Source organism: Trachypithecus francoisi, unplaced genomic scaffold, assembly GCF_009764315.1.
Source record: "Trachypithecus francoisi isolate TF-2019V2 unplaced genomic scaffold, Tfra_2.0 Lachesis_group13, whole genome shotgun sequence".
NCBI lineage: Eukaryota > Metazoa > Chordata > Mammalia > Primates > Cercopithecidae > Trachypithecus > Trachypithecus francoisi.
In genome coordinates, this window is record NW_022681458.1 from 3552979 (window position 1) to 3578073 (window position 25095).

At 48.8% G+C, this 25095-nt stretch overlaps 2 protein-coding genes and 1 non-coding gene across 24 annotated transcripts in view; 1 reads left to right on the forward strand and 2 right to left on the reverse strand.

The window, feature by feature from the left end:
- ASB1 (ankyrin repeat and SOCS box containing 1) overlaps positions 1–5978 on the reverse strand; it is a 27365-nt gene extending 21387 nt beyond the window's left edge. For 2 of the 3 annotated variants that reach the window (XR_004441490.1, XM_033229663.1), the window contains exon 1: positions 5607–5978. Coding sequence is in view for 2 of the 3 variants with exons in the window: in XM_033229663.1 (XP_033085554.1) it covers positions 5607–5938 (332 nt within the window). In the remaining variant the exon portion in view is untranslated. The remainder of the gene's footprint in view (positions 1–5606) is intronic. The other variant, XM_033229664.1, reaches the window with a different exon arrangement.
- Positions 4968–8672, forward strand: LOC117094316. 20 transcript variants are annotated; one of them, XM_033229668.1, is made up of 4 exons: positions 5868–5993; positions 6594–6723; positions 6951–7027; positions 8439–8672. In XM_033229668.1, the coding sequence occupies exons 1-4, from the start codon at positions 5910–5912 to the stop codon at positions 8640–8642; spliced, it is 495 nt and encodes a 164-aa protein (XP_033085559.1). In that variant the 5' UTR covers positions 5868–5909; the 3' UTR covers positions 8643–8672. The 20 variants fall into 20 exon arrangements, 6 of the variants coding, with proteins under 6 accessions (XP_033085559.1, XP_033085560.1, XP_033085556.1 ...); XM_033229665.1 differs by lacking the exon at positions 5868–5993 and adding an exon at positions 6007–6167 and having other exon boundaries at positions 6851–7027; XM_033229667.1 differs by lacking the exon at positions 5868–5993 and adding an exon at positions 6007–6167 and having other exon boundaries at positions 6863–7027.
- A 9457-nt stretch (positions 8673–18129) lies between these two features.
- LOC117095463 lies at positions 18130–18232 on the reverse strand. Its single transcript, XR_004442004.1, has one exon. It is a non-coding gene; the product is annotated as a U6 spliceosomal RNA (small nuclear RNA).
- Between the last annotated feature and the right edge of the window lie 6863 nt (positions 18233–25095).

Below are 25095 nucleotides of genomic sequence, written 5' to 3' on the forward strand. Positions count from 1 at the left end.
CAAGATCCTAAATATCAGCAGACTGAATCAATATTGTATCAAAGAATCTAGCAAATATCTTAATACTGGGAAACTATGAAGGAGAACCATAGTCATCTCCTTCACTACAAAAAAGACATACGGCAAAATCCAAGGGCTGAGCAAATGCTGCTATCTGCTACAAGGGTGACTCCCTACCATGCTGCCCTGGGCAACGGCCACCGCGAGGCCTGCCTAAGAAACTCCTCAGACAGGTACACTTGACCACAGAGAAATCCCACCTCAATAAAAACAAAGGTTAAAAATACATGTACGTAACTACAAATCCAGCCCATTTAACGAAGACTATAAAACTCAAAGACAGCACAAAAGAACAGAATAAGCAGAAAAAAACAGCAAGTACTTGGATTAAAAGATTCAGTATTTAAGGAATTTTAAATAAAGTGTAACCCATTTCTTTGGTGTTTTGTTATCAGATGTCACAAAAAATATTCCAAAGTTTATCTGAATATATAAGGGAGAAGAACTTTTTTGGTGTAGTAAGTGTACAGAGAAAAGACCTACCCTACCAGTTAACAGAACGCTCACCAGAATAAAAAAGATAAATCAAACCATCAGCTGCCCAGAAAGACCTCAGTATAAACAACTTAATACCGGCAGCCTTCATTTCACTGCATTTCACTTTATCAAGTTTCACAGGTAATTGTGTTTTACAAACTGAAGGTTTGTGGTAACCCTGTGCTGAGCAAGTCTTTTGGTGCCATTTGTCCAACAGGCTGTGTCCATTTTGTATCTTCTGGGTCACAATCTGGTAATTCTTGAAATATTTCAAACTTTTTCACTATTATTTTATCTGTTTATGGTGATAAGTGATTTGTGATGTTACTATTGTAATTGTTTTGGGGTGCCACAAACTGTGCCATATTAACTTAATCCATCAACGTGGTCTGTGTTCTGACTGCTCCACCAACCAGCTGCTCCCTCTCTCTCCTCAGACCTCCCTGTTCCCCAGACACAATATTGAAATTAGGCTAATTAATAACCCTACAACGGCTTCTGAGTGTTCAAGTTAAAGAAACAGTCACACATCTCTCACTTTAAAATTAAAAGTTGGAAATGTTTAATCTTAATGAGAAAGGCACGTGGAAAGCTGAGAACGGTTCAAAGACAGGCTTCTTGTGCCAAACAACCAAGTTGTGAATGCAAAGGAAAAAGAGCTTGAGGGAAATTAAAAGTGCTACCCCTGTGAAGACACAATTGATAAGAAAGCAAAACAGCCTTATTGCTGATATAGAGGAAGTCTGAGTGGTCTGGAGATACAATCAAACCAGCCACAACATTCCCTTAGACCAAAGCCTAATCCAGAGCAAGGCCCTAACTCTCTCCAATTCTATGAAGCCTGAGAGAACTGAGGAAGGTGCAGAAGCAAAGTCTGAAGGTAGCAGAGGTTGGTTCACAAGGTTTAAAGAAGCCATCTCCATCACACGAAAGTTCAAAGTGAAGCAGCAAGTGCTGATGTGGATGCTTCAGCAAGTTATCCAGAAGACATGGCTAAGATAATTGATGAAGGTGGCTACTTGGTGTTTTTTCTGCTTATTCTGTTCTTTTGTGTTGTCTGAGTTTTACAGTCTTCAAAAACAACAGATTTTCAATGTAAAAGATGCCATCTAGGACTTTCATAGCTAGAGAGGAGACGTCAATGCCTAGCATCAAACCTTTAAAGGACAAGCTGACTCTCGTTAGGGGCTAATGCAGCTGGTGACTTTAAGTGGAAGCCAATGCTCATTCACCATTCCAAAACTCCTTCTGCCTGTGCACTATAAATGGATCCACAAAGCCCAGGTGGCAGCACATCTGTTCACAGCATGATTTAGTGAATATTTTCAGCCCACCGTTGAGACCTACTGCTCAGAAGATACCTTTCAAAATAGTACTGCTCGCTGACAATATGCCTGGTCACCCAAGAGCTCTCATTGAGATGTACAAGACTCATGCTGTTTTCATGCCTGCGAACACAGCCATTCCGCAGCCAAAGGATCAAGGAGTCATTCTCACCTTCATGTGTTATCATCATTTAATACATTTTGTCAGGCTATTGCTGCCATAGGTAGTGGTTCCTTGGATGGATCTGGGCAAAAATGAACTGAAAGCCTTCTGGAAAGGATTCACCAATCCAGATGTCATTTAGAACATTTGTGATTCATGGGAGGTCAAAATATCAACAGGAGTTTGAAAGAAGTCGATTCCAACCCGCATGGATGACTTTGAAAGGCTCAAGACTTCAGTGGAGGAAGTAACTGCAGATGTGGTGGAAATCACAAGAGAACTAGAATTACAGCCTGAAGATGTGACTGAACTGCTGCAATCTCATGATCAAACTTGAACGGATGAGCAAGGAAAGCAGTTTCTTGAGATGAAATCCACTCCTGGTAAAGATGCTGTGAACACTGTCATAATGACAACAAAGGATTTAGAAGGCCACATACACTTCGTTGATAAAGCAGCAGCGGGGTTAGAGAAGACTGACTCCAATTTTGAAAGAAGCGCTACTGTGGGTAAAATGCCATCAAACATCTCATGCTACAAAGAAATTTCATGAAAGGAAGAGTCAGTCAACATGGCAAACTTCATTGTCATCTAAGAACGACCACAGCCCCCGGTAAGTCAGGAGCCATCAATACTGGAGCAAAACCCTCCACCAGCAAAAAGATTGTGTCTCACTGAGAGCTCAGATGATGGTTAGCATTTTTCAGCAATATTTTTAAATTAAAATGTGTACATTTTCAGATATAATGGTATTATTGCACTTTTTTTGTTTTGTTTTTTTGAGACAGAGTCTCACTCTGTGGCCCAGGCTGGAGTACAGCAGCAGATCTTGCGTCACTGCAAGCTCCGCCTCCCGGGTTCATGCCATTCTCCTGCCTCAGCCTCCTGAGTAGCTGGGACTACAGGCGCCCGCCACCACACCCGGGTAATTTTTTGTGTATTTTTAGTAGAGACGCGGTTTCACCGTGTTAGCCAGGATGGTCTCGATCTCCTGACCTTGTGATCTGCCCACCTCAGCCTCACAAAGTGCTGGGATTACAGCGTGAGCCACCGTGCCCAGTTTATTACACTCTTAATAGACCATAGTATCATCATGTAAACATAACTTATATATGCACTGGGAAACCAAAAATTTCATGTGATTTGGTTTATTGCAGTGTTCACTTTATTACAGTGTTCTGGAACTGAACACACACTATCTCCAAGGTATGCCTGAATGTGATAAACTGGCATCACAATCAGCGAGAATGGAAGAGTATCCAACAAATGGCATCTGTACAATTAGATACTTATTAGGAAATAATTGAGTTATTCAACTCACATCATAACCCAAAATAAATTCCTGAAGATTCAAGAGTTTTGTAAAAATAGTTACACAGATTCGTGTGTAAGTAAAGAGCAAAAACTCAGACTGCTTGGATTCAAGTCCCTGCTCTGCCATGCAGTCCTAGTGTGAGACCAGACAGGCAGGTATAAAGCACCCCCTCCATAAGGGGGCTCTTTCCAGAAGCTGACATTGTTTTTTATATTAAAATTAAATCTCTTTTGAGTACTACTGTACATGAGACTCAACCACAGGTACAATGGGGGTGATGAGTAAGTGTCCATGCTCTCCAGGGTTTGACAGTCCATTGAGTTGCTCATGCTGATCCCACAACCAAGACCAGCCGCAGATCAACAAGCAGGCATGAACAGCTCTTTAAGCCACCATCCCAATCTTCTTCAGTAATTATCCTCCCCTGTAATTACTCCACAGTTGCAGTTACTATAGGGTGAAAAAGTTCAAAGTCGGAGTGGGAAAGATTCCGGTGTAGGGCAACACCCAACAGGTAAATGGCGGCCACAGGACTTTTGCTGAGCCCTCTTCTGGGCCCCCTCTCCTGGCCTCTGTGCTATCCATCCCTGGCCCTGCTCAAAGTAGACTCAATCTTTCCCCAGCTCCAGATTCAAAAGCAACTTCAAGTTTGTGTTTTGCTGATCAGCTACTCCAAGGGCAACATAACTGCCCCAGGATAGCACTTAAGCTTCAACTGAAAATCGGTTGCCCCTCTACCCCAGCCCTGAAACACACTGAATAACAAAACAGCAGTGCATGAGGATATAAAAAGGAGCCCTCAGCCGAGTGTGGTGGCTGCCGCCTATAATCCCAGCACTTTGGGAGGCAGAGGAGGGCGGATCACCTGAGGTCTAGAGTTCGAGATCAGCCCAGCCAACATGGTGAAACCCTGTCTCTACTAAAATACAAAAATTAGCCAGGCATGATGGCCAGCACCTGTAATCCCAGCTACTAGGGAGGCTGAGCAGGAGAATCGCTTGAACCCGGGAGGCGGAGGCTGCAGTGAGCTGAGATCACCCCACTGCACTCCAGCCTGGGCAACAACAGCGAAACTCCATCTTAAAAAAAAGGAGCCCTGTGCAGCTGACAAAGCCCGTGTTTCTTCCCCAGGACCCCTCTTTATACTGGGAAGTAGCTGTTAGTCCTCTTTTTCCCACGAACACCTATCATTCCGTCTTTCACTCTCACAAGAGATGACATCCTAGACCCTAAGGTCCTGGCTGTCTCTGAAGTCAAAGTCAATGCCAACCAAAGCCCAGGATGGTAGATGCTATGTCTGGCTTGTTCTGGTCACTGCAGTATTCTCCGCTGGGTCTAGCCAACAGCAGGTCTTCAATACAAGTCTGTTAAATGATTGGAAGGAGGTGGGGAGGGAAGGATGGATGGAAAAGCCTATCTGCAGCAGTCTCCAAGTCAATCTTTTGAGATTTTTCAGAAATTTATTGGTTTATCACTAAGAAGCAGAGGGACCCCTCCAAAGACAAATATAGGTATGTAAAAAAAGCCCAGAGCACATGAAACTATTGGCGCGAATGGCAAGCTCAGAAAACCTGCAAGAAGGAACTCCCACCACACCACCGGGAAAGGGGAACCTGTCCTGACCGCTTCCTTCACATCTGCATGGTAGGGACACTTCAAGGTGGAGACTCTTAAGTAGGACAGTTATTTCGGAAGGTGGGTGTGAGCCTTTCTGTCTGCCTCCTTTGCTGGTGGGCCAAAGGCCCCTGGACATGCTGTGTCACTGACGAGCTCGCTGGAGACGGCATCCCCGTCGTCCCTGGTCTGTGCCTGTGGGAGGTGGGAAGGCTGCTCCGCTGTACCACCAGACACGCCGTGGGCGACAGAATGGTGAAAAGGTGCCTGCCCTCCCTACGGCTACCCTCTGGCTGGCTTTCCTGATCCGTGCGCTCAGAGCTGGAAGGTGGCCCACTCCTACTCTTGCGGTTGGGTCATGTCAAATCCGCATCGGCTAACGGGAGGGAAGTTACGAGCAAGTTCCACCGGAAAGAAAATCTAGCGCGGGGACGGCACTCGAGGCCGAGGAGCGGGCAGCGCGTCCGTGGTGGGGTCGCCCAGCACTGCGAGCCGCGCTTACCGTGACCCCCGGCCCGCGGGGCGCGGCTCCCTGGCTCCCCCGTGGACCCGGCCACGACGGGACCAGGACGCAGGGCCTCGGCAGGTACGCCGGAGCCAGCCCTCCGCCATCCCCACAAGCCCCGCGGCCCAGCGGCCGCGCGCACGTTACCTGCGGAGCCCGGCCCTGCCCGCCCGTCTGGGCTGCCGCCCTCCGCCATGGGTGCTTCGGCCTCCGCGGCCGCCCCGGGCCCGCGCGCGCCCCGCGGGCAGGAAGGAGAGCGGCCCGCGACCACTTCCGGCGCCGAGAGCGAGGGGGCCACGTCGGGGTCGCGGCTTCCGGCGGGCGCGCGCCGGCCTCACTAGTTTCCGGGGCCGCGCAGGGGCCGCACCTCCGTTTCCGGCCTCGCTGCCGAGCCGGGTGCTAGCTGGTCTGGATGTCTGGCTAGGACTTCGCCAGTAACCGACTCTCAGGATGCCGGCCACGCTGTGGCTTCCCCGCATAAGAAGCCAGGGAGTCGGAATGCGCGTTGCCTGGGGCAGCAGCCTGGGAATTTCGGTCGGGCGGGCAGTCCCCACCCCACGGACGGGGCGTGGCTTCTCCAGATGTGGGCGGGGCCCCGAGGGCCGTGGTTGGCGGGACCCGGGCCTCGGCCGGGCTGGCTGGGTCCCCGCAGGTGGGCCCTAGCTACCAGCAGCCCCCGGGAGGGTGGACTCGGAGGCGCGGGGACTGGTGAGGGACCACTGTAGGGCTGAGCGTCACGGCGTGCTGTGGTTTTAGATGAATGCTCCCCCAAACCCTGTCTCAGGCCTTGGAGCCCACTGCGGAGAGTCAGGGTGTTTGCCCCAAGCTAGGGAGCCAGATCCACATCCTTCCAGCTGAGTCATCGGGGCAGGGTGACTCCTCTGAGCACCAGCTGCCTCCCTGTCAAATGGGGCTGATAATACCCACCTGGCAGGCTTTGTAAAGACACAAAATCCCATCGAATGTGCCACAGGCTTCCTGGGGCAGAGAGAGCCTCAGTACGCAGTGGGCGTCAGTGTCACGGCTGCTAATGCTCACTATGGCATGGCTTTGCTGAGTGGAGCCAAGGCCCGCCTCCAACCTCCCACCCCACCCCACCCCACCCTGTCCTAAATTGAGCCCTTCTCTGCCCAGCTAGGAACAGAGCAAGGCTCAGGGGCAGAGGCAGTGTCCAAGCAGGCCCTCAGCTTGGGGCTGGCGGGGCTGGGCAGGGCCCAGGCAGTAAAGTTCCTTGCAGCCCTCCAAGCCTCCCTCTTCCAGCCAGGTTGGCCTCTGGACGTGGTTTAGCCTGGCAGTGGAGGCCCCAGGGGAGGACCGGGGAGCCCAGCCCTGGGGACTGCAGAGGACAGTGTGGGCCCTGGGAGCCCTGCCAAGGGGGTGCCCTCTCTCAGTCCCCCTCACAGGTGCCATGCTGCCTCCCTTGGTGTGACCGAGAACTCCACTAGTGTCAAGAGGCCACGGCGCTCAGTGAGACCATGCATTCTCGGCCAGGGCCTGCGTCTCTCCAGGCAGCACCCATGGAAGGACCTACTATGTGCTGGTCACTGCCACAGTGGGAGGAGGCAGAGGTGAGGAAATCTCGGTCCCAGAGCAGGGACTGGCAGCAGAGACAAGAGATTCTTAGAGACTCTTCGGCCGCAGGGGGACCAACAGCCCAGCTTGCCCAGCACTGAGTGGGCCCCAGAACACAGGGCTGCCAGTTTTCAAAGCAGGGTGAATGGAGACCCTATCCCAGCCCGCTCCCTGCCTGTCCTGCTGCAGTGCTGGAGTCTTTGAGCTGACCCCACCATGCCCTCCTTACCGCCAGGTGAACTTTTCCTGCCATACCAGTTGGTCTCTGTCACTCGGGCTCACAGATTCCTTCATGGTCCCCTGAATGCCCATCTATAGGCTCTTCGAGAAGCCTGGCATCTGAGGCCCTTCCCAAGAGGAGCCCCAACCTCCCTCCCCTTCTCCAGCTCCCAAGCTCCCTGCCTGGAACCTGACCCTCTAGGGCCAGCACGCTCTCCCTGGGGTCTGCACACACGGCTCCCTCCCTCCCACACCCCTGTCCTGGGGACCTCTCCCTCCTCACCAGATGCCCCCCGCTTCCCACACCGCAACTGGGGCCTTGGCTCCAGGCCCTCCCGGCCACATTTATCTCTCCTCACCTAACTGCAGCTGCCAGAGGTGCTGGCCTATCTCTCCTGGCAGACACTTAGGTTCCACGAAAGTGGCTTCTAGTGGGACGGGTATTTTGATTCTCTCCCAAGAGCTGGCCCAGGCCTTGTTCCTGAACCAATGGATAAAGTCATTCGTGCTCTGAAATTGACAAACTGCCACACCAGGGCACCGGGGTCCTAGGGTTCAGGTTAAGCAAAGCTGGACACCATCCCAAGGAACCTATAGACCAGCATGGGGGCACTGAATAGCAGCCCCCAAAACAGAGACATCCATGGCCTAAGCTCTGGAAACTGTGAATGGGACCTTATTTGGAAAAAGGGTCTTTGCAGATGCAATTAAGGATCTTGAGATGAGATCGCCCTGGTCTTAGGGCAGGCCCTAATCCAATGGTGGCTGCCTTTACAAGAGAAAGGCAAAGGCAGATTGGCGAGAGAGAAGACAGTGTGGAGACGGGTGGAGAGTGCAGTGATGCGGCCACAAGCCAAGGAACACCTGGGGCCCCCAGAAGCTGGCAGAGGCAGAAAGGACCCTCCCCTAGAACACGGGGGTTGGGGGAGCACAGCTCTGCCCACACCTGGGCTAAAGACGGGTCTACGGTGAAGTGTTTCCGCAACTTCAGGGCTCACACATCCAGTAAAGAAACTGGAATTACAGTTGCTCCTTGAGGCGAGGACCCAGCAGGAGAGCCCGGGGCTGGGAGCCCCGCCGAGGGTAGGAAGACCTAACTCCCCTTAGTCCTGTTACTCAGAAGCACAGCTTTGCTAACAGTTTCTTTTTCAGGAACTTTTCTTATGTTTGGAATGTTTTTTCCCCTAGGTTATCAGCAGAAAACACAGGCCCAATGGGCACGTCGGTGGAACTGAGCCTGTCGCCTCATCCAGTGCCACTGAGGAGTCCTCGCGGTGTCTCCCTGCAGAGGTCACACTGGGGTCAGAACCGAGGCTGCCTTGGGGAAGGGCCAACCGCAAGGCTGTTTCTGAAACCATCAAGTACCAAGAGAATGCTCTGTGTTACAATTAATAAATAGCATTGTTAATTGACGTGAACAAAGCCGGCCTTCATTGCTTTATTTGGTGGCCCATTTGGTGAAGCACTTAAGAAGAGCCCTGGCCAACATACACACATCATGGTTTTAATGACATCCTGAGAATTTATTTTTCCAGAGAGAAATATTTCTCAGGGAAATGTCCATAAAAGCAACTTTAGCAGAGTGTGATGGTGTGTGCGTGTTTCCTCTAGGAAATCTGTTTAGTTTAAGTCCCAGCTTTGAGCAGCACTTTTTACAAAGACGGGACCTGAAGAAGGCTGCCGACAGCCGGAGCAGGCAGCGTCCCGGCGGAGAGGTCTCCAGGCTGCTCTGCCCTTCGTCTCTCTGGGAACTTGCCCCTCTCCCCTTTTCCACACAGGGATTCTGAATTGCTCTTGAAAGCCCAAAGGGGGCTGGGCTTTTGTCTAAACCCTACACACTTCTGCCCCCTCCCCCAGCCGAGATCCCCTCTGTGGCTGGCATTTCTTAGTGGTGTGAAAAGGACATTTTTGAAAATGGAATCCTGTTTTCACCGCTCTAAGGAAAGTCACAACTTCAAACACTTTTCCAGTGGTTCCTGTTGTTCCTCGAAAACATCTGTTTGAGGACTAGGTATTCTCCCCCAAACTGCTGGGATTTTTTCTTAGGTTGCCCTTCCAATGTTAAGGCATTTAGCCCCCATACCACTACTGCATCACCTAACTTCGTTTGCAGGCCACTGCTCACTGTGTACATAACCAGCATCACAAGCACAGGGACTCATCACTGGGCGCTTTCTAATCTCTTCAGTCTCTGGGTCTCCTGCTTCCAGGACAGGGCGGGAGCCAAGGGCTCACTCACGACTGACTGCCTGCATGGCTGACGAAGGGAGGAGTGCATTTTTAAAAGGAAAGTAAGTTGTCCCCATTACACCAGTCTAAGAAATGACCACTTTTCCTTTCTCTTTTTTTTTTTTTTTTTTTTTTTTTTTTGTTTGAGACGGAGTCCCACTCTGTCGCCCAGGCTGGAGTGCAGTGGCCGGATCTCAGCTCACTGCAAGCTCCGCCTCCCGGGTTCACGCCATTCTCCTGCCTCAGCCTCCCCAGTAGCTGGGACTACAGGCGCCGCCACCTCGCCCGGCTATTTTTTGTATTTTTAGTAGAGACGGGGGTTTCACCGTGTTAGCCAGGATGGTCTCGATCTCCTGACCTTGTGATCCGCCCGTCTCGGCCTCCCAAAGTGCTGGGATTACAGGCTTGAGCCACCGTGCCCGGCCACACTTTTCCTTTCTCTACGTAAACTTCATGTCCTTATTCACAGGCACATAAAATTACAAAATCATGATCATGGTGTAGACACACATTGACTCTCCACTTTCCTTTCTGTCGTGAACCTAATGATGCACTTACCTATATGGAATTCCTCAGGCTGTCTCAGACACGAGCAAATACTTCTGACGGCAGAGAGAAAAGTCAAGACGTGGTCAGAAAATCAACGTCCAGGAGCTACAGTTTCTATAGTGTGGGCGATTAGACGGCTGATGGCCCTCCGGATGGAAACAGCTAAAATGCTGAAGAAAATGGAAAACTCATCTTGCTAGAGGCATCCTCAGGCTGCCATAGAGGCCAGAAGCCAAGAGAAGGCAGAAACCTTGGCAGCTGAGCGGAGCCTGAGCCAGCCCTCATCTCAAACTCTGCTGAGAGCTTGAACTTCCACCTGGATGACTGCATAGGGCGCAGAAACCAATGCAGAGCAGAAGTCTAATACGAAATGCTTGCATAGAGCTGGCACCCCACAGAGCCCCACCCTCAGTGGAAAAAGGAATGAGAATAAGAACAACAACAAAAAACACAAATAACCTCATTTTAAAAACAGGCAAAATGACCGGAAACAGGGGCTCATGCCTGTAATCCCAGTGTTTGGGGAGGCCAAGGTGAGAGAATTGCTTGAGCTCAGGAGTTTGCAACCAGCCTGGGCATCCCGGCAAGACCCTGACCCTACCAAAAGAGAAAACAACAGGCCAAAGACTTGAATAGACATTTGTCCAGAGATACACCAATACCAAAAAGCATTTGAAAAGCTACTCAACGTCTTTAATCTTTACGGACAAATAAATCAAAACCATAATGTAATAGCATTGTGCACCCATTAGGATGGCTACTATTTAAGAAAAAAAGAAAAAATAACAAGTGTTGGCAAAGATATGGAGAAATTGGAACCCTTGTGCACTACTGGTGGGAACTGAAAATGGTACAGGCACTATGGAGAATGGTGTGGTGTGGCCGGACGCGGTGACTCAAGCCTGTAATCCCAGCACTTTGGGAGGCCGAGACGGGCGGATCACGAGGTCAGGAGATCGAGACCATCCTGGCGAATACAGTGAAACCCCGTCTCTACTAAAAAATACAAAAAACTAGCCGGGCGAGGTGGCGGGTGCCTGTAGTTCCATCTACACGGGAGGCTGAGGCAGGAGAATGGCGTAAACCTGGGAGGCGGAGCTTGCAGTGAGCTGAGATGGCGCCACTGCACTCCAGCCTGGGCAACAGAGTGAGATTCCTTCTCAAAAAAAAAAAGAAAAGAAAAGAAAAGAAAAGAAAATGGTGTGGTGGTTCCTCAAAAAATTAAACAGAATTACCACGTGGTCCAGCAACCCCACTTCTGAGTCTATCCAAAAGAACTGAAAGCAGGGACTTCAACATTTGTACACCCATATCTATTTAGAGCAGCATTATTCCCAACAGCCAAAAGGCGGAAGCAACCCAGGCGTCCATGAGTGGATGGACGGACAACAAAATGGGGTGTGTCCATATAACGGAATCTTCTTCAGCCTTCAAAAGGAAGGAAATCCTGTTACATGCTACAGTGTGGATGATTCCTGAAGATATTTATGCTATGCAAAATAATCCAGACACAAAAGGGCAGACACTATATGATTTCACTCATGAGGTATCCAGAGTAGCCCAATTCATAAAGAGAAAGAACGGCAGTTCAGCCAGGGGCCGGGGGAGGGGAAATGGGGAGCTGGTGTTTAATGGGTACAGAGTTTCCATTTTTAAGGTGAAACTTTCTAGAGATCAGTGGCCCAACAATGTGAACACACTTGACACTACTGAAATGTACATCAACGTGGTTAAGACGGTAAATTATATATTACGTGTATTTTATCACAATTAAAAAAAATCTTTAAGATAGCATTGAGGAGGAGGGGTGGAAGTAGAAGTAATAAGAACTAAAATATTGGCTCAGCAAAAAAGCCTGCTTATCTCAACCTTAGCCCAAGCTGGGCCTCACATGAAGTTTAGGTCAGAAATCCCACCCAAATTCACACTTTGGTGTTCTGAAAACTCTCAAGCAGAGAACCTAAGTGGCAGCAGTTCTAGGTTGATAGGGCCCCAAGCAACTGGCAGGAGCAAATATAGTTCCTTTCTAGAGATGACTTCAACCTGGGCCTCCAAGAATTCCCACAGATCAAGTTCCCAGAAAAATGACCTCTCACTGGGGCAAAAACAGCAAAGCACACATGAAGGGAGAATCAGCGAAAGGGTTCATCACAGGCTTCAGACACTGACGAGACACCGCATATGAAGCCATCGTCTGTCCAACCAGTGCTGGCTTACTGAGCCCTGTTCAAGGAAGTAGACACAAAAGTGAGATAAACAGACAAAAGTCCCGGCTGCCATGGAGTTGACACACCTGTGCCCTGGAGACACACACAGAAGAAAGGCACAGGAAGTGCCAGGCTGGGGAGACACACACAGGAGAAGGGCGCAGGGAGTGCCAGGCTGGGGAGACACACATAGGAGAAGGGCGCAGGGAGTGCCAGGCTGGGGAGATACACACAGGAGAAGGGCGCAGGGAGTGCCAGGCTGGGGAGATACACACAGGAGAAGGGCGCAGGGAGTGCCAGGCCTGGGAGACACACACAGGAGAAGGGCGCAGAGAGTGCCAGGCTGGGGAAGGTGTCAATTTCAACTTTAATGTTTAAGTAGTAAAGAGAAGCCTGAAAATGTGAACAAAGTTGGTATGCAACAAGATCATAAAAAAAATTTAAAAAAAAGAAAGAAAGAAAATGTGAACAAGGGCCAAGAGACTTCACAGAAAGAACCAGTATATTTGAAAAAAAATTAAACAGAACTTCTAAAATGAAATTAAAAACACAGTGGTCGGAAAAAAAACATTTAGTATAATAGTTGCAGTGAAAAGTATGTTAGATATGTCTAAAAAGCAATTGGTTGTGGACTTAAAGATGGTGCTCAAGAAATCATCCTAGCTGGGCAAGGTGGCTCACACCTGTAATCCCAGAGATTCAAGAGGCTGAGGTGGAAGGATTGCTTGAGGCCAGGAGTTCAAGACCAGCCTGGAAAGCACTTTGAATGAGACCCCATCTCTACAGAAAAAAAAAAAAAAATCCAGGCATGGTGGCATGTGCCTGTAGTCCTAGCTACTCAGGAGATTGAGGTGGGAGGGTCACTTGAGCCCAGGAGGTTGAGGCTGCAGTGAGCTATGGTCCCACTATTATACTGTCTGGCCTGGGAGACAGAATAAGACCCCATCTCTAAAAAATAAATGGAATTTAAAAATTTTTTTAAAATCATCCCAACTATAGGACCAAGAGACAGAGATGGAAGAATATAGACAAGAAGTGAAAGACGTGGTGGCTGGGGTAGGAAGGTCTAAGGAGCATCTACTCTGGAGTTCAAGAAGGGAGTCAAGAGAGAAGAAAGGAAGCAATATTAAAGGAGATAGGAATGAAATTTTTCCAGAGTTAGAAATCCAGGTAAATCCTTACCAAGATTTAAATAAAAGCACACTTCAATGCATGTTGAAGTCCTGAGGCTACAGGACACCAAGGAAAAATTTTAAAAAGCAGCCAGAGAAAGAAGAGAGAAGACATAGGAAACAAATGTAACTGAAAGCCGACTTCTCGACAGCATCAGTGGATGCCAGAATGCACTAGAATGACATCTTCAGTGTGCTCTAAGAGATCAATTGTCATCCTAGAATTCTACACCCAGTGAAACTACCTTTCTGGTATGATGACAAAATAGACAAAGTTTGTCACTAAAAGGCACTGTCAAAAAGGTGGGTCTCTTGGTGGTCACCACTTGCCAGGAAGCAGATCTTAGATGATTTCCCAGCAAAACACAGGATAGATTAAGGAATATGCCTTATCAGGGAAGTGATAGCAGAAGGTGGTAGACAAATTCTTAGGCGGACTGGGGGCAGGTCCCTAGTGAAACCCCAACTTCAAACCAAAGACAGTTTAAAGCCCGAAAGCCAAGCTACCAGTCTTGGATAAGTCCACACACCAGACTAACCTGTCTTCCCATTTGGCACACTTTCCTCTGATTGATCCCCACCCTTAACCTATTTTACATATACCTACCCTTCCCTAATTGGTTTTTTTACACTGTCATGCCCTTCTCTGAATAGTGCCTTTGTTTTAGCCTTTTTCACACACACACAAACCAATCAGCACACACACCCCGATTCTGAGCCCATAAAACCCCCAAACCCAGCCACACTGAGAGACAGACCACATGACTTCTGGTGGGAGACCATTCTCAAATCCCATCTCTGCTGAGAGCTATTTCGTCACTCAATAAAACTCTTCTCCAGGCCGGGCGCAGTGGCGCAAGCCTGTAATCCCAGCACTTTGGGAGGCCGAGACGGGCGGATCACGAGGTCAGGAGATCGAGACCATCCTGGTGAACACGGTGAAACCCCGTCTCTACTAAAAAATACAAAAAAACTAGCTGGGCAAGGTGGCGGGCACCTGTAGTCCCAGCTACTCAGAAGGCTGAGGCAGGAAAATAGCGTAAACCCGGGAGGCGGAGCTTGCAGTGAGCTGAGGTCCGGCCACTGCACTCCAGCCTGGGCAACAGAACAAGACTCCGTCTCAAAAAAAAAAAAAAAAACTCTTCTCCACCCTTCTCACACTTCAATTGTCAGTGTAATCTCATTCTTCTTGGATGTGGGACAAGCACTCAGGACCTCGCTGAACTCAGGTAACACTCAGGTAACACTCTAGCCCTCTACCCTCCCCACCCATGATCAGTGCCTAGTGGCCGCACCACACCAACAGGGAGCAGCAGCAGGGCTGGGCCAGCCCCAGAGCCATGGGCTGGAGCAGGGCAACAGGACTGACCGAGATTTTAATACACCCGTTTGTTGGGCTGCAGCAGGCCTAAAAGACCCGTTAGCACATGTAGCACGACCTCTGGGGCTTCAAGGTTGCAGCCCTCCCTGTTTCGATGCCACCGCATTCTCCTCATCTGGATGCTAGAATTCACTACAGGAGCTTGCAACATGCCTGGTCCAGCCACAAGCCCACACAGGGCCTACTCCTCTGCCAGTGCTTGGAGCAGCTGGCCGGACCCCACACTCACTCGCCCACACACACCATCCAGCCGGGGGCTGAGCACTCAGTCATGGCGGCCATGGGGTCTGCACCAGTGTGCAAGCCACGTGCGGGCCAGCGGACTGAATGGGTAGGGCACCTCCTATAGCAAACCTGGGGCTGAGCAAGGCCTGGGCAGAGGTGTAGCTGACCAGAGGTCTCCAGCTGGCAAAGCAGCCAAGAAGCATCCTGCATCAGAAGCTTACATGGGCAAGTAGCAGCAAGAGACACAAAAGCAGGGAGCCTGCAACCCCAACCTCACCTCAGTCTGCGCACACAGAGACAGCTCACCTTTCAGGGAGAAACACCGGCCCCTGCTGCTACCCTTCTAAGGCAAATAGGAAGTGACCTATTAGGAGGGGGGTGACTTGCTGAGGCAGCAGCAGTTGGGACTTGGGTACCAGCTATTTTCATTGCTGTCTGAGAAGCCAGCTGCCCCACACCTGGGCCCCATGGGATGTCGAGCTTGCATCACTCCCCTCCACTGAAAGAAGGCAGGCTGAGTGGGGGCAGCGGTGGTTTTAACGGACTCTTTATCCAGGCCACCCTGAGTGAGCTTCTAGGGCTAGTTCCAGACAATTCTGCTTGTCATATCCTGTATCCCTTAAAGGAAATTCTAAAGGATCAACTTTAGAAAGATGGAAAGGGATCCCAGATGAGGGTATTTGATGCAATATGTACCCATAAAAATTAAAAGAAATGATAAGCAAATATTGGTAAGTAGGTAGATAAATTCTGACAAACCTTGGCTGCCTAAACAATAGAATGTTTAATTTGTGAGTTTAAAAACAGGATAAAATGGAAACACTGGACAATATAGCATATAAATTGGGATTGTCCTTGCATTATTTGAAGAAAGCTAAAGAAATTAAGCTTAGACTTTGTAAACTACCAGTGTTAAAGTAGCTACTGTAACTATTAAAATAACAGTTATGTAATGTACAAACTCCAAACTAGACAGATCTAGGAAAAAGAAGAGGATAAAACCTTTCTGTCTCCCAAAGAAGTTCAGAAAAAATGAGGTTGAGGAAAAACAAAAAGTGGGAAAAATAGCACTTAATAAGATAGTGTAATAAATCCAAATGTGATAAACTCTCCAAGTAAAAACAAAGACTACTGATTCAATGTTTCTTTTTCTTTCTTTTTTTTTTTTTTTTTTTTTGAGACAAGGTCTCTGTCACCCATGCTGGAGTGCAGTGCCACGATCTCAGCTCATTGCAACTTCTGCACCCTGGCCCCCTCCCATACCCACTCCCGGTTTGGGTTCAAGCAATCCTCTCACCTCAGCCTCCAGAGTAGCTGGGACTGCACAGGCATGTACCACCACCCCCAGCTATTGTATTTATGTGTGTGTGTGTAGTGTGTGTATATTTTTAGTAGCAATGGGGTGTTGCCATGTTGCCCAGGCTCGTCTCAAATTCCTGAGATCAAGCAATCCACCTGCCTCAGCCTCCCAAAGTGCTGAGATTACAGGCGTGAGCCACCACACCTGGCCCTGACTCAATGTTTATAAAAGACATAGTTAAGGCCAGGCACGGTGGCTCACGCCTGTAATCCCAGCACTTTGGGAGGCTGAGATGGGTGGATCACGAGGTCAGGAGATCAAGACCATCCTGGCTAATATGGTGAAACCCCGTCTCTACTAAAAATACAAAAAATTAGCCGGGCATGTTGGCGGGTGCCTGTAGTCCCAGCTACTCGGGAGGCTGAGGCGGGAGAATGGCGTGAACCCAGGAGGCGCACCTTGCAGTGAGCCGAGATCGCACCACTCCACTCCAGCCTGGGCAACAGAGCGAGACTCCATCTCAGAAAAAAAAAGTTAGTTAAAATATAAGAATTCAGAAAGATTTAAAGCAAAAGATGGAAAAATATATGAGCCAGAAAAAACTACAAGAAGAAATAAATTGTTCATTGTAGTACTCGGGAGACTTTAAAACACCTCTCATTAAATGATGAATCAATAGAAGAAACATCTGTTAGCATATCGATTTGAACGAAATAGTTACAAGCTCGACAGAATGGGTGTGTATAGATGTAACACTGTGCCCAACAATGTGAAGGTACAGATCCTTTCCAAAGTTATAGGGAACACGAAAACAGCACACGTTGGTGAGGATATGGAGAAACCGGAACGTTCGCACATTGCTAGTGGGAATGCAAAGTAGTGGAGCCACTATGGATGATAGTATGCCAGTTCCTGAAAAGATTAAATCTAAAATTACCACGCAATCCAGCAATTCTGCTTCTGAGCATACACCCAAAAGAACTGAAAACAGGATCTCAAAGAGATATCTGCATATCCATATTCACAGCAGCATTATTCAAATAGCCAAAAGGTGGAAACAGCCCGAGCTTTTACTGATAGATGAACGGATACATAAAATGTGGCATATACATACAATGGAATATTAGTCTCTGCCTTCAAATAGAAGGAAATGCTGACCCATGCTACAATGTGATGTATCTTGAGGACATGATGCTTAGTGAAACAAGTCAGTCACACAAAAGATAAATACTGTATGATTCTATTCATAAGAGGTTCCTAGAGCAGTTAGATTCATAAACACAGAAAGTAGAATGGTGGGTGCCAGGGGCTGGGGGTAGGGGAAATGGGAAGTTACTGTTTAATGGATACAGAGCTTTAGTTTTGCAAGGGGAAAAAGTTCTAGGGATCAGCTGCACAACAGTGTGAATGTACTTAATGCCATTGACCTATCCACTTAAAAATGGTTAAGATGACAGGCCGGGCAGGGTGGCTCACACCTGTAATCTCAGCACTTCGGAAGGCTGAAGCGGGCGGATCACCTGAGGTCAGGAGTTCGACACCAGCCTGGCCAACATGACAAAACCCCGTTACTACTAAAAATACAAAAAAATTAACTGGGTGTGGTGGTGCACACCTGTAGTCCCAGTTACTCAGGAGGCTGAGGCATGAGAATCGCTTGAACCTGGGAGGTGGAGGTTGCAGTGAGCCAAGATCGTGCCACTGCACTCCAGCCTGGGCAACAGAGTGAGACTCTGTCTCAAAAAAAAGGTTATTTTTGTTATGTGCATTTTATAGTAAAAAAATATAATGATATGTCAAAATATTATTATCTTTTAATTATATGGAATGCTTCAAAAATTTTGTGCTATCCTTGCCCAGGGGCCATGCTAGTCTTCACTGCATCATTCCAATTTTAGTACAGCGAGCAGGAAATGCTATTTGTTAAGCCCAATAAAGTAATTAAGTTGTGAAAAAAAATATGGAGCTTTTATGAAAGTCACCATGTGCTGGGCTATCAGGGCAGCCTCCACACCGTTCACAGCATCAGTATTGGGCAGGCCACATTCTGTCACCAAGATGCAATCAAATCAGAAATCAATAATAAAAAGATAATCCAGGAGATAAAAACAGAAGCATGTATTTCCTAATGCACTAAAGAATAAATCATTATAGAAATGACAAAATATACACAACTGAACTAAAATAAGGTGCCCATTCAATGAAACTTAAAATCATGGTTAAGAGAACATCCGTTAGTGACAGGGAAGAAATGTAGTAAAATTGTTTATGGAAAATAGAAAGAAGTCAACATGACCTAACACTGTAAGCAGCACAGTCCCAGTGGTGTAAACGGGTGCTTCTGTGTATGTTATACGGACAACAGATTGTAATAGACAAGATTGTAAACACACACACACACACACACACACGATGAGAAAATGAATACACACCAGCAACTGGCATTAGAAATTGTGGCCAATTTTGGAAGGTGGGATTTACAAGTGATGTTTCTTTACTTCTTCATGCTGTTTTCTAGGTGAATTAATATGAATTCGGTTATCAGAAAGGAAAACACTAAAGGGAACAAAGATAACAGCAGCAGAGGCTTGGGAGACACAAGCCCCCAGGGCCCACCTCTTGTTCTCTCAGTGCTGCTGCAGGACTGACGCTCCTCACACGAACACAATAAACCACAGGACACTGGGTGCCCAGGAAAAGACACCAGAGACCCCCCCAATCCTGCCTTCCCGGGTGAGGGATGCCACCCGGCAGGACCCTGGGTAGGGGCAGCCTGGGTTATGTCCCTAGATTCACCGAGGCCAGTTCTGATCTGCCTGCAATGCCTCTCACCCTCCTTCCCCTATCCTCCCGCCCCCGTTCTCAGGCTCTTTGCTGGTTCTGGAGCCCCCAGCTGAAGCTGCTGGACCCCTGAGAACATCTCAGTACCCAGTTCCCTGGAGCCCGCTGAACCGAGGGGAAGAAGGCCATATCCAAAGCCCCTAAATGTGCCTGTTCACAAAAACAGAGCCTGAAGGAGTTGTAAACTCAGAGGCTGTTTGATGGAGAAGCAGGACAGGTGTAGTCATTTGGAAAGCAACCAACATACCTTCCATCCACACCCCCAGCCCAGCCCTCCCAGATCCAGGGAAACGGCTCTTTACACGGGCTTGGGGACTCAGGGAGAAATGTAACTTGAAAACCTGTTATGTTAGGAGATGATCTTGGAAAGGAGGACAAATCCCCAGCGACCCAGAGGATTTTCAGGGGCTGCTCTGGAGCGGAAGGAGGTTTCACTTCTCCGGGGCCTGAATTCCTTGACCCCCCGCAGGGGTGCGGGCTACAGCTTTCAACGGCGCCCTGTCCCAGCTCTCCAGGAGAGGACCAAAACCAGAGACAGTGTCCTCCCCTCCTGCGAGAAGGAGAAATGTGTGTGTGTGTGTGTATATACACACACACACACACATAATTTTTTTTTTTTTTTTTTTTTTTAAGACAGAGTCTCGTTCTGTCGCCCAGGCTAGAGTGCAGAGACGTGACTTCGGCTCACTGCAACCTCTGCCTCCCGGCTTCCAGCGATTCTCCTGCCTCAGCATCCCAAGTAGCTGGGACTATAGGCATGCACCACCACACTCTGCTCATTTGTGCATTTTTTAGTAGAGATGGGGCTTCATCATATTGGCTAGGCTGGTCTCAAACTCCTGACCTCATGATCCGCCCGCCTTGGCCTCCCAAAATGCTAGGATTACAGGCGTGAACCACTGTGCCCAGCCTAGAAATATTAGTAATAAATATGAAATTTCACCAGTGTGTACTTACAAAAACCTAGATGGTACATATATTCCTATTTGTGTATATATTTTTTCATATGGAAAACCAAATGTCCCAGCACCATTACTGAATGTCAACCCTACTTGATCTGCAATGCCAGTATCAACTGCAATATATCAGGTTTCTAGATTTGCTCCTTTATGGCCTTAAGGGCACCACCATCCTATATGCTATCCCTTGTTCACTGAATTGTGTGCCACATGACTGTGACAAAATATACAATATTCTTTATTACAAATTCCATATAGCTGATTCTCACAGAATGCTTTCAGTTTTTGCTGAACTCTTGTATTCACAGCCAACCTATGGTTCCAATTGACAAGTTTAGTTTGGACACTAATGCTGGTTATTTGCTTTTAACAAGTAAAAGTGAAACAACAAAGACTTACATAGGAACTGCACTTGTCTGGCAGTGACCCGAGGGACTTCTTTGTTGAACTGGGTAAGTTTCTGAACATTGGAAGAATTTTCCTCCATTTGCTTTGTGCTCATCACAATGGAATGGCTGTGGACATGGTTGTGACTTTTTTTTTTTTTTTTGAGACAGAGTCTCGCTCTGTCACCAGGGTGGAGTGCAGTGGCGTGATCTTGGCTCACTGCACCCTCTGCCTCCTGGGTTCAAGCAATTCTCCTGCCTCAGCCTCCTGAGTAGCTAGGATTACAGGTGCCCGCCACTATGCCCGGCTAATTTTTTGGTATTTTTAGTAGAGACAGGCTTTCACCATGATGGCCAGGCTGGTCTCAAACTCGTGACCTCAGGTGATCTACCTGCCTCGGCCTCCCAAAGTGCTGGGATTACAGGTGTGAGCTACCGTGCCCAGCCAGATGTGACATTTACTTCATGTTTACCAAGCAGTCCTTCCACTCACTTTCACGCTATCACCCTCTTAAAATTAGATAAACAACAAAACAACAAGTCAAGCCCTGACTTGCAGCATCTGTCGATTTCCATGGTGTAAACACTCTCACCTTGGGCAATGTGATTTCACCCGACTTGGAGTCATAAGAGATGCACAATTGCACACACACAAAATAATTAAGTTTTCGGTATTCCTTACCTTTGTATTTTAATGTAATGGCTTGTAACATTCCTGAACGTCTAACTCTCACTGTACAGCCAGTCCCAGCCCACAAGTGCCCCTTGCGTCCTGTTCCTGGTGCCTAGGCCCTTGCCATGCCAGCCAGTAGCAGAAGGCTTTGGGAATTGGAGAGGAGAGTGGGTAAGCATGGCCTGGAGGCCACCCCGCAGCCGTGGATGTGCCCCATTGGTTGCATCCTGCCAGGCTCATCTTGGAGGTTACAGGGACCTTAACTCAGCCCAACTCACCCCAGAGGCCACTCTGCTCTTTATATAAATCACAGCCTTTTTCATTTCACTGCTAGGGAGTCCAAGTATTTTACCACCACAAATGGATGTTTTGGCAGGTGTAAAAATAGGGAAAATATAGAAATAAATGGGTGTGCAGTTTTACAGGCAATGGGAGAGAGCCCTTGTGGAGGAATAAAGGCCTGGCTCACAAGTTCACAAGCCTCGCCCATGTGACTATGCTCTGAACTGGGGCTAAAAACAACCACAGCTCAAGAGGCGTCTGAGAAGAGAACTTCCCTGCACAGCATCGCGGGCTGCAAGATCCAGGTCGACGTGCTGACGGAAGGTTTTGATTTTGCAACTATCGAACGAGTTTAATGCTTAAAATCCATGGTTTAAGAGATTTTATTTGAAAGTTCTATTTTTAAAAGCATCATGGTGTTTGTATTGAAACTGTCCCAAAGACGCTTTTCTTTAGAGCCATAATCCCTGGAAATGGAAAACCCACCAGAAGAACAGGAGCTTGCTCCTCTCCCTGGGCGCACGCTGGGCTGGAGAGTAGAATGAGGTCAGCTTTGCGGTGGGTCCAAGCCACACGGGGGATGGCTGCGAGTCCAAGCAACCAGCCAAGGCTCAGGGCTGCATTATGACTTTCAGGAGCCCTTCCTCCATAAAAAATATTAAAAATTCTATTTTATGATGGCATTGATATAAAGATGAATATATTAATATTGTATATTAAAATATTTATTTTGACCTAAAAGTTCATTTTTCTCTTCTGATTATGAAAGAAATGAAAACACTTCCGAGGGCTGTGAAAGCGCCGTGGGGGCTGGCGCCACGCCTGCTGAGCTTAATGGGTCTGGCCACGCGATGTGGCGGACACTCCCACACTGAGCGGCTGCAGGCTCAGGGCAGGATGGGCCAAGTAGCAAGGTCTTGGTTCAGGTGCATGGTTTGGGGTGAGCGGAGGCCATGCAGCCCAGTGGAATTGTTTAGGGCAGGAACGCCTGTCTGATTCTGCCCTCTCAAGTGTCCTCACTCATCCACAGCCCTTGCTGTGACACCCGTCAAAAAAGTGGTCACGCTGATCTCAAGTCACCAACCTGCCCTTTCTCAGCTGTGTGCTCATGCAGATGACAGAACACTCAAGCAGAAAAACCTCAGGGACAGGCAGCTGTCGCCCAGGCTGGAGTGCAGTGGCCGGATCTCAGCTCACTGCAAGCTCCGCCTCCCGGGTTTACGTCATTCTCCTGCCTCAGCCTCCCGAGTAGCTGGGACTACAGGCGCCCATCACCTCGCCCGGCTAGTTTTTGTATTTTTTAGTAGAGACGGGGTTTCACCATGTTAGCCAAGATGGTCTCGATCTCCTGACCTCGTGATCCGCCCATCTCGGCCTCCCAAAGTGCTGGGATTACAGGCTTGAACCACCGCGCCCGGCCCTCCATGAGGCTTTTCTTTCTTCCCTGTGGCTCCAACAAAACAGCAGAGGGACTTCCCCGACAGAGCAAATGTCAAGTCCTGACCCAGGTGCCAAGCCCTGGAACACTGCAGGCAGCTGCGGCCAACACAGGCGGCCAGTGTCAGGCACATGGTCACAGAGGGCAACTTTGCCCAGGGTTTGAAAAACATTTTTGGAAGACCCCCAATTCTGAAGGGGTCTTAAATAGGTTCCTTGAAAGTGAAGTAGGAAAACTGGCAAATGCAATCTATTCTTAAAGAGGCGCAGGCCACTGAAGGCTGCCTGCAAGGTGGTCCCATGTCCTCGCACCATGGGGAACCTCCCCAAAAGGTGGCTTCTATTCAAAAAGGAATGATGATATTCATTCCCCAGCTTGAAGAAGGACAAGTTAGGGGCCGGACAGGACTCCCCGGGCTAACGCTGAGCAGTGAGGCGGAGGACTGGAGACTTCAGAGGCCTTCCAGGGGTTGGGGAATAGGAGCAGGCAGGAACTGCAGCCCAGGCTCCCTCTGCCTGGGGGCTCCTAAAGGTCATGTCTGCCAAGGTCTGAAGCCTACCTGGGGGCTGACATGTTGATGCAGTTGGTAGAAAGTGCAATGGGGGCGTGGAGATCTGGCCAGCTTGCATGCCTCCTGTGACGAGGAGCTCACCATCTACCAGATGAGGGGCTGTCCTGTCATCTTTGAACCCTGTTGGAATGGAGACTCCCTCCTTACACAGAGCCAAAGTCAGTCTCCCTTTGTCTCCCACCCATGGGTTCCAGCGCCACAAAGAACAGCCTCAACCCTCCCTCCACCCCAGATCTGTTATTTCAAGACAGGGGGCCATGTCCCTGCTCCAGCTTTTTCTTGTGCCAGCAAAATATTTCTAAATTTGAGAAGTACTTCCAAAACGCCCTCCAGAAGTCTCGCACAGTTTACACCCCCACATCTTCAACCACTCCAAATACTATCAATTTTTAAATTTTTGGCAATCGAAAGATGTGTGCCACTGTGATAGTAACCTACACTACATAGATCACAAATCAGAGCCAGGGTCCACCTGGAGCGCACTGCGTGCTGTGTGCTGAGGGCTGCCCTTCACGCTTTCCACCTGGTGCTGCGCATATGCTCTGATAACAAGGTGAGGCCAGCACTCTTGGATCCAACCAAGCAGGTGGGAGAGGGAGGCCAGAGTCAGGCTACCTGCCTGAGCCAACAGCCAAGGCCAAGGGCGTGGCAGTGCCTGTCCTGCTGGGAAGCGCAGGTAACTCCTCTTCCAGTCTGGATTCCCACATCTCTGCCACCTTCTCTCTTGACAGCAAAGTGAAACATTGGTTTCTCATGCTTTGTGATTATTTGATTGCCTATTTATTCTTTTCCTCTATCGTTCAATTAGACTGTTTTTCTTATTTAAAAGTCTGTCTTTAAACAGAGTTTAAAATATATTGCAAGTTTATCCCAATGTGTTGTTTGTTTTTTACTTTTGCTTGGAATACAGAAAGTTTCACTTTTTAATGGAGCAAAGTGTCCATTTTTGGTTTTTTTTTTTTTTTTGCATTTATGGATTCTGGAAATTGTGTCTTTTTAAGGAAGTATTTAGCCCAGAAAGTATTTAGCACTAGCATCCTAGGCTGGGCTGCAGGATGGCGGGGTCCCTCTCACCCCAGGTCCCCTGGTCAGGGAGACAGAAGGGTCTGGGAGTTTCATGACTGCACGTCCACACCACAGGGTCCCCACATCAGAATTGGACACAGACACTGCCCAGTCCTCTCGGGAGTCTAGTCCTGTTGAGGGTCCCTCACTGCCTCACCTGAAGCCTCTCCCGCCTCCTCCTCCTTGGGCTAGCCCTCTGCCCACGGTGCAGGGGAAGTTGGCCCTAGGCACCCTCTCCCCACAGCCATCGGCCCCGCCTGTCCTCACCGGTTGGTCTGGCAGACGGTGGGCGGCTTGGGGAAGCATCTGCAGCAGCACCGCCAATTTCTTGCTGCTCAAGTCAGAAGGATTTTATGCACATTATGAAAATAAAACAAATGCTTCCCAGAACTGTCAGGGCCCATTAGCTCTAAAGAGTCACATGCCCAGCTTTGAAACCACAAATTTCTAGCAGGCGCCTCTCTCATCCCAATGCCACTACCTAGGAGGCCCAAACCCCTCCCAAGAGGCCAAGCCCCCGACCCACAGGCCTGAGCCCCCCACCCCACCAGAGGCTGAGGCCGAGAC